This window comes from Lynx rufus, unplaced genomic scaffold (genome assembly GCF_022079265.1).
Source record: "Lynx rufus isolate CCGP_SWC_20201006 ecotype Redwood Valley unplaced genomic scaffold, mLynRuf1.p SCAF_14, whole genome shotgun sequence".
In the NCBI taxonomy this organism is placed as follows: domain Eukaryota; kingdom Metazoa; phylum Chordata; class Mammalia; order Carnivora; family Felidae; genus Lynx; species Lynx rufus.
In genome coordinates this window covers 28,051,384-28,063,572 of record NW_025814828.1, presented here as the reverse complement: position 1 = coordinate 28,063,572, position 12,189 = coordinate 28,051,384, and the positions used below count along the sequence as shown (strand labels likewise).

The window sequence follows — 12,189 nt, the reverse complement described above, 5'->3', positions numbered from 1 at the left end:
CTCTCTCTCTGTTCCTCCCCAACTTGTGCACCCTCTCTCACTCTCTTTCTCTCACTCAATAAATAAATCAACTTAAAAATTTTTGAAAACTAGACTTAGATAAATTAAAGAAAAGGAAATAATGGTATGTGGCACATGGTATGTGTCAAAGGGAATGTTGGGAAAAATATATACATTTAAAATCATGAATGCTTCACGCCATGATACACTTATTTTCCACACATGATCACTGGTTGAAACATCTTTTATACAAGACCATAAATTGGAAGAGCAAATGAGTTTTAATAATAAATTAAAATTAGATACCTAAAACAATTAAATTCATTTAGTATTTATTAGTTATATGTATGTAGTATCTTCTGTTAAGTGTGGGACAGAGTTCCTGCCTTCAAGGAATACAGAGATTTGTGTAATGTCTAGAAGTGTATACTATGTTATATTTCTTGAAAGTTGGTTAGAGAGTAGATCATAAATGTTTTCAGTACAAAAAAAGAAATGGTAATTATGTGAAATGATGGAGGTGTTAGCTAAAGCTACAGTGGTAATTACATCTTAAATTTGCACAATGTAATATGTCACTTGTATAAATCAATCTGGAAAGAAATCTTTAAAAGTTAAATGGGTTGAAAAATGATGATAATCCCAGAGTCATGGGATCAAGCCCCACGTCAGGCTCTGCACAGACCGTCGAGCCTGCTTGATATTCTCTCTCTTTCTCTCTCTCTCTCCCTCTCTCTCTCTCTCTCTCTCTCCCTCCCTCTCTCTCTCTCTCTCTCTTTCTCTCTTTTCCCCCCTTTGTCCCTGTCCCCTGCTAATGCTCACTCTCACTCTATAAAAGAATAAAAAAGAAAGAAAAATGATGAAACAAAATGAACTGGAACCTTCATTGAGAATACATTTCATACAGGGAGAGTATATTAAGCAGAGAGGCATATGATTTTATGGTAGAAAGTTTATTTTAAAACCACATATTAGCCCTTAGAAATACATTTATCTTTATAATAAAATCTCAGTTCCTAGAAACTTAGGGCATGCTCATGTATTAGGTAGGATATAGGCATTGTGGGAGTAACAGAGACAACATAGTAATGGACTATCTAAGAAACAAGTTGATTTCTCTTTCAGAATTATCAGTATTTTGCTAGTCCAGGCTTTGTAAGAAAGCTTTGCCCATCCAGGGACCAGCGTTTTCTTTGCCATGATACTCTGCCATCCCCTAGGATACTGACTTCATCAAGGATCGTTCACCGTCATGTCTGTATTACAGGCTGTGGGAAGAAGGAAACTACAAAGGGGAGAACATTTTGATTCTTCTTAACTTTTCACAAAGAGGTTGCACATATCCTGTTCCTCTCGCCAGTATTTGGTCACGTGTCACACCTAACTGCAAGGGAAGCTGGGAACTATAGTTTATACTCTGTATAGCCAGGCTCCATAGCTCACCTATATTTTCTCCTATATAAGAAGTGGAGGAGGACAGATATTGAAGGACCAGCAGTCTTTGCAGTGGACACTTGTTTCTGGGTATCAAGATTCATACTTGGCTCCATAACCTTTTGTTTAATAGGTTTTGGGAAAATGTTTTCTTAAAAATAGAAGTATACACATAGATATAACACATATGTATACAGATGATGATAGACTTCTTTTGTCTTCTTCACCAGAGTGTTCAAAGCACAATATATCATTTCTGCAAGACATTCTGTAATAGTGAAGAAAATCAACTTAACTGATACAAAAATGAAAGGCATGTGATAGGAATTATAGAAAGTATAGAGTCCAAACAGTAGATTTGGCACATGTCTTCCTTTAGAAAATATTTACATTACTTACTTTTTGTGCATCTTCCTCTGTCTTATAAAAGAGAGTCTGTGCCATCACCTCGGCTATGTCACACTCCTGTCTGCGTTTGCTTTGTCCCCTTTTTCAGTGTTACAGCAGTGTCTTAGTCTTGCAAGCATTATTCTTGACTTTACATTTGATTTCCGACTAGCAATGTGGATTCCAGATATTATTTTCTTAGTAGTTTCAAAACCGTTGATTGTGAAATTGTGGAAGTGAAGAAAAGAAAAAAGATATAGATACATACAATTTTTCAAGACACAATTTATTAGCTGAACCATAATCTTATTGACCTTTCCTGTTAGCTTTCTTTAAATGGACTCATCTTAGGGAAACCTGGGTGGCTCACTGGGTTAAGCATCCAACGCTTGATTTCGGTTCAGTTCATGGTCTCCCAGTTCAGGAAATTGAGCCCCATGTTATCAGGGAGACTGCTCGAGATTCTCTCTCTCCGGTCTCTATCTCTCAGCCCCTCCTGCTCCCCTCTCCCACTTGCACACACGCTTGTGTGTTCTCTCTCAAAATACACAGACATTAAAAAAAGAAAAATAAATGGACTCATCTTATATACTTGACATAAGACAACTTTCAATACATTTGCTGTTTGAAATTAAAATCCTTCTTAGGTGACTAGGAGATTTGGGTTAGAATGTTAGTTCAGTAACTGTTTTTTTTTTTTTTATGAGCCTGAGCTATAACTTCCTCTAATAATTTTATTTATTTTCATTGAGATGTAATTGTCATATAGCATTATGTTTCAGGTGCACAACACCTGTATACAACATAATGATTCATGATATTGTAAAATGTTCACAATAGTCTACTTAACATCCATCACTAAACATATTTACAAATAAATATACATTTTTATTTTATTTTTAAGAAGTCTTATTAAGATATTTTGTGAAAGTGCTGTTTCACAGACTCTGAAATCATTTTCTTCATTAATAGAGATTTATAAAATTGTGGTGAAGATAAGTGTTTGTAAACCAAACAACTTGGTTTTAAGTCACAGAACAGCAAATCACCTTTGTGATTTTTGGCATATTGTTTAATTTTTGTGCTCCCATTCCCTCATCCTACTATGCTCTGTCATCCTGATTTGTTGTGGTAAAAAATGATACAGTGCACGTTAAGTGCTTAACAAATTAACTGACACTAAGTGCCCAATAAATAACGGCAGCTGTTGTTACTGCTTTTATAGATGTAGTCGTTGTTGTTGTGACTGTTGTTTTAATATTGCCCTAACAGGAGACCATAATTTTTTTCTAATTCCTCATTAGGGTTTAACTTTGAACTGAATTTCAGGCCCAAGCAGTATTAAAAATTACCTCTTTGATCGTATGATTAGATTGAATGTCATGTACAGTGTTGCATGATGGATTAATTTGTCATAAATCACTTCTGCAATCATTTTTTATACTTTGAATTATACCCTGGTTTACATGTTATATCTCTGAGGAAACACAGGGGAACTGATGCAAGAATATTTCCACATACTAATCCTAGTTCTTATGAATGGTTCTTCTGTTATTTAGTAAACGAACCACTTCGTTATCCTTCTGTAATCCTTTAGCTTTCCAGCAATCTTTCACTGAACAATAAAAAGATTATAGAATACACCAAAAAATTCACTATCCATGCACTGACTTGACTGTAAAAAAAAGTATGACACATTTAAGGGAGCTAAGTGATAACATTTTCAAATGTTCTTGAAGTGTTTACACATTCAAGAACAAAAGAACTGTTTTTATCCAGGTTAAAAGTCCTATCACATTTTAAGGTGGCATTTGGGGAAGTTGCCAAAATGGGTTGGTTTCAACAGAAATATAAAAGTACTCAGTAATAGATGTGCCCTCTGGAAACGTCCCAGCTATTTTTCTAAGAGCTTTGTGGTTTGCTGGATTGCTGGTTTCACTACCTGTATGTAGCCATTTGATGACTTCTCTCACTTTGAATTGCCAAAATCGTGCTTCTAAAAATACACACAGCTCATTCAACTGTTTCCTCGTAAAAGTCATTTGCCATTTCAGTGAACATTGGTCCCCAAATACAGGCGTTGTAGAACATTTCTTGGAAACTAGAATGTGCTTAACATTTTATTTGCATCATTTCATATAATCTTTTCACCAAGCCTATGGAGATACACTTTTATTCTCCTTGTTTTACAGATGGGGAAACTGAGATTTAGAGAGGTTAAACAACTTACTCAAGATTAGACGGAGAGTAAGCTGGGTTTAAAAAAAGTTACATAATGAAGTAGTGTCAAGGCTATTGCTCTATATTTTATTACAACAATTTCTCTCACTGGAAATCCGTTTCCAGACATTTGTCCTAGACATTGCAGGACTAACACATACATTCATTTGTCTTCCCTCATTACTTCATTTCCTCCTCTATACTCTTCCACTTTATGGAATAGCAACATCTTCAAGGAACATAGGTGACAATATCTGTAAGTCTCCATGCAAAAGGACAATCATTATGCCTCTAAAATGTGTGGAGAATGTTGAATCAATTTTAATGTTCTTAATTTTGAAAACAGCCAGAATTGTTCCATCCGTCCATCGTTATACCTCTCACCTGAATCATTATTTGCCCAGTCTACTGCAGAGAAACATAAACCACTGTGATAAAGATAGAAATTAAAAGAAGATTGAAGCCTAGGGAAAAAAAAATTAGTTCCATTTGATGATACTGGCATCTTAAGTCATGCATTGATTGGTAACATTTTCTTATGCATATGTCTTCTATAAAAAGCAAAGATCAAATTTCCTAGAAAATTTCCTTTGCTGCCATGATATGTATGAACTAGCCACAAGTTTAGGTAAAATATGAAATACTGTAGCAATAAATACATGTTTTGGGGAGCTGGAACCAAAAGTATTAGCCTGTCTACATATATCTGTTTCTAAGTTCTCTGTTCATTGGGGGAGGTCTTTGAGAGGACATGACTACTCCTTGATCCATGAGCTGGACTGTGGCAATTGGAGGTCCCCTCACCCCTGCCTGTGTCCTTGGAATGATTCCACCTGCCTTCCCCACTCCTAGAGTTGCCCCAAGGATGCAGCTCTGAGAGAGTGATGTAATGTTGAGCCCATCTGGACAGTATATGTGACTGAACTCCATTAAGGTCTGTATGTAAACAAGGCTTGTATGCAACTTCCCTTGCCACCTACCTATCTGGAGTGCTTGCCTCTTTAATTGGTTTCTCTCTGTCTTCCACACAGATGGATCAATTTTAGACTACACCTGGGAAGCTCCCAAGGAGCTTCAGAACCACCAGTGTTAAAGATGGATTTATAAAGAATGTATTTTCTTTCAAAGGTTCTATTGAAAATGTGCAAATGTGAAAATTCAAGCACATTTCTTCTTTCATGGGTTTACTTGTGCTGAAATTCTAGAATTGTTTCCATTTTTCTTTCCTGACCTATGGAAAATAACTTTTTTATTCTTGACCCGGAACATATACGTACACATATATACATAGATACATATATATGTATACCTCAAACAAAAGTTCAGAAAGCAATATTAATCCTTAATATAAATGACACAGGCTAATATTTGTTTTATTAATTTAATTTGATTTAATTTTAAGTAATTCCTAGTCATGACCCATTAAATATTCCTGGTCATGACCCACTAAAATGATTTCATGAATCATTGATGAATCATGACTAACAAATTTGAAAAATAGTTGTCTAGACAAAGAAGGAATTACTCAGAGCCCTGATGACAATTTTGACCATAATCATCTATGTATGTAGAGTTGATTTTATGCATACAAATAATAATGAATTGAGTTATTTTTTATTTTACACAGCTTATTCATGTTTGAGTTTAGCTTTAATAAGGCTGTCTTTGCAAAGTTTTTGTTTTATGAACATCGTCAGACAAAACTTTGAGATTCAGAATTTATGAGTACTAGACCTCGTGTCCTTGACTATAAAGATTTGCCTTTTAAAATTGTCTCCAAAATTTCAAGCTTCTGTAAATATCAATAAATCATGAAGTGTTTATTTTATTTCTATTGAAGTGTAGTTGGCATACGATATTTTACTAGTTTCAGGTGTACAACTAGTGATTTGACATTTATGTACATTATGAAATGATCACTGTAATAAGTCTAGTTACCATCTATCACCAGAGTTATTACAATATTATTGACTGTATTCCCTGTGGTATACTTCACATCCCCATGACTTAAGCATTTTATAACTGGAAGTTTGTACCCATCTCCCTGCTTCCCCTCTGACAACCACCAGCTTGTGTTCTGTATTTATGAGTCTGTTTCTGTTTTGCTGTTTGTTTTGCTTTTCAAAAAAGATTCCACATAGAAGTGAAATCATAAGGTATTTGTCTTTCTCTGTCTGACTTATTTCACTTAGCATAATGCCCTCTAGGTCCATCTGAGTTGTCACAGGTGACAAGATTTCCGCCTCTTTTACACCTGAGTGATATTCCATTGTGTATATATGTCACATCTTCTTTACCTACTTATCTAGCAGTGGGGATGTTTACTTTTGTAATCCAAATTGTACATTGGTAAAATGTATTGTGTTACTTGAGTAATAGTGTTGTTTATAATTTATCATTTTGAGAAGATACATTTGAAATCAAGATCATTAATGATTTTTAGAACTTTGATGTAGGAGCTAGGTTAAGGTTCACGTTTCATAAAGGTTTAATTTAATTGATGCTTACTCTTACAAGTTTTTCGGATCATTTTTTCCACAATAATTTTTTGGCTTTTGAAATCTGGACAGTGACTTAAGATGATAACAGTGGAGTAGGTTGAGTTTCATAATGGTTCTTATGCATATAAGAATCCCATAATAATTGCAGTTATCATGCACTTTCTTGAGTTCTTACAGAAGATCAGGCATTCTGCTAAACACTTGATATACTGTTCTTTAATTTTTACCACAATCTTATTAGGAAAGTATCACTGCTCCTGTTTTACTTAGGAGGAAACTAAGGCTAATGATAGAGCTAAGTAACCTTCCCAGGGTGATAAGACCTCAGACCAGAGTCAAGATTCAAACACTGCCTCCACAGCCCTTGGGTTTTACAACCACGCTCTAGCGTACATGATAATAAAGCACCGACTCCTCTCACCTGTAACCCAGAGAAGCCAAAATATTCAGAATTGAATTGTATTTTTTTTCACCTACACACAGCGCTGGCCACACAATGTGCAGTACAGTGAAAAATGAAATACAGGGCCCCTTGTTCAAAGAGCAGGAAGGAAAGTGCTGTTAAAATTAAACTATAAAGCTGTTTTCCTTTATTCCATGGTCTCTCTTTCTTGACTTGCCATTGTGTTTTTTATTTGCTGTTTAACTTCATACTGAACAAAGAAAATTAAAATTTTAAAGTATTAGCATGGGTTTTATTGCTCATTGTTACATTGTGCAATTGCGGTTGTAAATGTAAATATAAGACCATTTAACTCCTGCAGAATCACCGGCACTATACAATTTGTATTTTGTAGCTTGTGCATGCCTATGTATTTCATTCTTAATGTGGAAACATTGCACAACTAACTTAGCTGTTTTTATTTCACTTCTTGATAGGTGCATGTTCTACTCCTATTCTGTACGTTCATCATTCTGATGAGTAAGGCAGGATTGAAAGGACAAGGAACCCGGGGTTGCCCTTTCCCTTTCTTTTTGTGTCCTCAATTTCAGCCTAAATGGTTGGCTAATATGGGAACAAAATACAAGTAAGAAGGGATATCCAAGGGCTCTGTGGTCATTCTTGTTTTCTTAGAATTGCCTTCTTTCTGCCTTTGAAGCAAGTTCTGGTTCAAACAGAAAGCACGAGTTCTTGGGGCTGTTAGTGCCATCGGTCGTTCGTAGACATACTTCCCTTGCACGGGCTTGAGTGTTGCTCCATCCCCGCATAGTGTGTGTCCACCCGAATTTTATGCTCATGGCACGTCAGTAACACTATATGCAAATGGGGGTCAACACACATATTATACTTACTTCCCCTGCACATTTCCTTTGTCACCTTATTGGACTTCACTTCCATTACCCACGTTCAAAGATAACATTATTAAGGGCAGTGTCAGGGAACAGTTAAAACAAGCAAGGTATGTTTCTGAGCCTTGGGGCACTGTACCACTGCTCAGGTTGCACAACTATGAAGCTGCTCTTGACTACATACATCTCCCAGGCTACCTTTGTGTGACTTTTCTCCTCTTAATGCTGACTTTGATATCTGTTATTAATAGTAATTAGGGCTGGAGAGAAAGGATACACCATGGAACTTGTTCAAACCCCTAAGACCTTCAGAAATTTGCCTTGACTTGTGCTCAGGGTCCTTTTGCTATTCGAGATGCTAGAGTTGGGTGATCTTGACCTATCAGGATGACATATTTCTGCCAGTTCTCTAGAAACACATGAAGAATGCATCATTTGATGGAAATATCACACAAAGCCCTCCCCCAATGTCTCTCCATCTTAGAGGACTTAATAGTTGAAGAAATTTTTAATAATAAAGTTTCAAAATAGGAGCATTTATTGGAAGAGCACAATTAAGTTGGTGCTGGCAGCTCCGTGGGATAAGGCCCAGCATTGAGAGGGACTAGAAATTCAAGGCAGACCTGTCAGAGGAAAGCCATCAAAAGGGAGGATTTTTTTTCTAGACAAGATCATGCAGTCTCCCAAGTAGCTTCTGCTTGTTCTTTGCTGCCTCTTGTTTCCTTTGCAGAACCCTGTTTGTTAGGGCCTGGTGTTTGCTTAGTGTCTTTGGAGTATACAGAAGATTCCTCTCCAAACATTTCTTCAATATTTTTGCTCTGCTTCACTATGTCAACACTTTGTTTGTATCCCCTACTTCAGCAGGAAACCCTCTTGAATGCCATCTTTCTTAAGATATTTGAAGCCCAGCAATGTACCATGAGTGTACTTGACCCAAATAAAAATTCATGCACATTTTCTTATTTACTCGAATTCTTACCGTTGGCAATTGCCCTAGTATTAAAGCAGCGGACACATTAGTTACCCCAAGAGTTGTCTCCTGGTACTTGGTAGTACTGGTCCCATTGCTTCTGAATCCCTGCTAACACCCAACCAGGTTTAGAGGTCAGTGTTCCATCCTGGAAACTAACCTGTTATATACAGGTGAGTCTTTTAAAGTCTCCATTACTTAGCTTGAGGTGGGGAGGAGGTATGGACATGCCTGGTACTCCCTCTACTCCAAAAGAATCTTTCCCCATCAGTTTTCTCCAGTCACTGTACTTCTTCTATACCTTCCGCTAGGTAATGGGCTGAAAGTGGTGGGGCCAGTCTTCTGGTTCCTTCTTAGCAGTGCCTTCATAGGTGGCCTGGATCTTCTTGTTAGAATTATGGACTCTGTACCTGTTGTTCTCAGCTTTATTCAGAAATTCAGAGTTTCAAGACAACTGTTGGGAATCTTACTTAACATCCTACTAATTAAATATGGAAGCAGGGGCACCTGGGTAGCTCAGTAGGTTGAGCCTCTGACTTTGGCTCCCGTCATGATCTCACAGTTCATGAATTCAAGCCTCCCAGCGGGCTCTCTGCTGTCAACATAGAGCCTGCTTCAGATCCTCTGTCCCCCTCTCTCTGCACCTCCCTCCACTCATGCACTCTCTCTTTGAAAAATAAATCAACATTTTTAAAAGAATGTGGAAGCAAATGCTTCATATTTTACATCTTCTAAGATAATGCCTTCCTACTGAAACCATGGCCTTCTGGAAATAAAAGCTTAATTTATAGAAGTCATCATACTGTTAGAAATTTCAGTTGTGTGAATGAGGTATTTCTGTTTAAATTTCATCTGTTTCCCTCATTTATTTTCAACCCGATAACTTTATTGCTCTTTAAATTTTCAGAAATAGTTCATTCCCTTCTCTTGGGAAGAGATGTTTCCTTTAATGCCATTGCAAAAGTATGTAAATATAATACCAATAATGTTTATGTATAAATGATTGAAAATATAAAATGAAAAAGTTACCTATGGCTGAAAATTGGTAGCATTTAAAATACAGCATGAAGAGATGATGTATTAATTCATTTTTACTATAATCCAGAAAAGCTTTAATGAAATACTAATTTGAAGTGGATTTCAACTGCCATTTGAGAATTTGTGTGTATGTTTGTGAGATGTTAAAATGCAGACTTGGTATTGTATGTGTCTGCTGTTCATGTCTCTGGTAATGCAAGTGGACATTTCTAGCATTTTAAATATTTCATTCGATTTATCATGTAATGTACTGGAACAGTCTGCAAAGATACTCATTGTATAACACCCAATTTATTTTATTGTGCAGCACTTGGAAACTCCTGATGATATTGGCCGTTCATCAATGGAGACTGAGGTAACCCTGGACAGTTACCAAACAGCTTTAGAAGAAGTACTCTCATGGCTTCTTTCTGCTGAGGACACATTGCAAGCCCAAGGAGAGATTTCTAATGATGTAGAAGAAGTGAAAGAACAATTTCATACTCACGAGGTAAAGCAAAACGTTGATGGATGAAACCAAGCACATGACTTGTCATAATGACAAGTCCCTCTTTTTATCTCAGTTACTCTGTGAGATCCTTGTACTTTGGTAATTTAGCTTTTATTTTGAGATGGAAACAAATCATTGTTGATGGGCGTGGGATTCCAACAGCCTGCATTTAAAGTTCTGTCTTGCAGAATGACACTTAAAGTTGCTGAGATCTCATTTTGCCAGTGACTCATGCCAGGGATATGAGAGCCCAGCTCCCTTCTCTTGGGTCAAAGTGATGCTGAGTTATAACAGACGCTCTGGAGGACCCATGTGGTATCAGGCTACACCGCCCTCCATGGGAGACTTTTCTTGAAGTGACACACTTAACTTGCTTTCCGCCCCTTTGCTGTCCTATTTTCTGCTACTTTGGCTCCTTTGCATGTCTTTCTGGGAGCTTTTACTTAGTACATCACTTGCATACAGATCCTTATCTCAGGATGTGCTTCTGTGGAAGGCGAGGTAGGCTACTAGTTGCCCTTAATTCATATTTAAAACGCTATTGGGTTTTCTTAAATAAAAATTCACATCCTTTTACTGGAATATAATTTACATAGGCTACAAATTGAAAATTGCAAAAAAAATAATAAATTTCAAAACCATAATGATTTACCTAAAGCGCCCACTTTTTCACCTTCTTTTCCTGTCAGGGGTACATGATGGATTTGACATCTCATCAGGGACGAGTTGGTAATGTGCTACAACTGGGAAGTCAACTGATTGGAACAGGGAAATTATCAGAAGATGAAGAAACCGAAGTACAAGAACAAATGAATCTCCTAAATTCAAGATGGGAATGCCTCAGGGTAGCTAGCATGGAAAAACAGAGCAAGTAAGTCTTTGTTTTTAATTCCTAAAAATAGTGAGTTTTGGACGTATGATTACTTTGATACAGTTTCTCATTTAAGTTGGGATTCTCAGTTTGCTCCTAGAACATGTAGCTCTTTTTTAGGGCATGTTCAGATTGCATTTTCATGTCTGTTGTATTTTGCTTTTCACTTTTGTGATTGATGTGGAGAGGTTGGATAGAAGAACCATTATCTACAGAACTCTGCTCTCAAAGTTGCCAAAATTGTTGTCGCAGTTAATATTTTCTAAGTTTTTTCCAAAAAATTAAAATGTGGCCATGGAAGGCAACAGAAATGTAAACAGGAAACCATGCACATAAAATCATCTGTTAGGCACAGTTGACAGGAAACTTCTCTTCTGAAGGAAAAGCTCTCAAAATATTAGTTTCTCATGTGTTTATGGAAATCCTCTTGAAAAAAATTACTTCTAATCTATGTTTGGAAATCCTTGTGCAAGTACTATATGGTAGTGTATTATTTTAAGAATACATATTGACTTTATCAAAAAAGAATTTTTGAGATATTTGTGAAAATGGCATGTTTCTTATAAAGGTAACAAGTAGATCTCATCATTCTGGATGTGTTGCTTTGATTTATATTGTTAGGTGTGTGTATTCATGTAGAGCCTATCGAGACAAGATAGATTTATTTTTAAATGAAAAGAAATGAAGTGCCAACTGTGGATTTGAATACATTAAGCTAAAGAAATTGTCCAAGCGCCTTAAGTTTACTTAGCTATTATTTATGAAGATTAAAAGCTTTAAACTAGGACCAAAGAAGCTCATTAGATATGCTGGGAAGATTGCTATTTCAGTACTAAATTATAGTGTGACAATAGGGAGGGGGAAAACACATTTTTAAACTCCTGTCTTTTGAAAGAATAAATAAGGCATATGCAGGATAGAATTTTCACAAATATTGGTATTCCAAACCAGGAGATATGAGTCTGTATACATACTGACGTTTTCCCCT

General features: G+C 36.4%; 1 protein-coding gene across 2 annotated transcripts in view; it reads left to right on the top strand.

Moving 5' to 3' along the window:
• Positions 1 to 12,189, top strand: part of DMD (dystrophin) — a 1,630,689-nt gene that overhangs the window by 148,615 nt on the left and 1,469,885 nt on the right. For both annotated transcript variants that reach the window (XM_047076051.1, XM_047076052.1), the window contains exons 5-6: positions 10,148 to 10,330; positions 11,020 to 11,201. In XM_047076051.1, the coding sequence (XP_046932007.1) occupies positions 10,148 to 10,330; positions 11,020 to 11,201 (365 nt within the window). The remainder of the gene's footprint in view (positions 1 to 10,147; positions 10,331 to 11,019; positions 11,202 to 12,189) is intronic.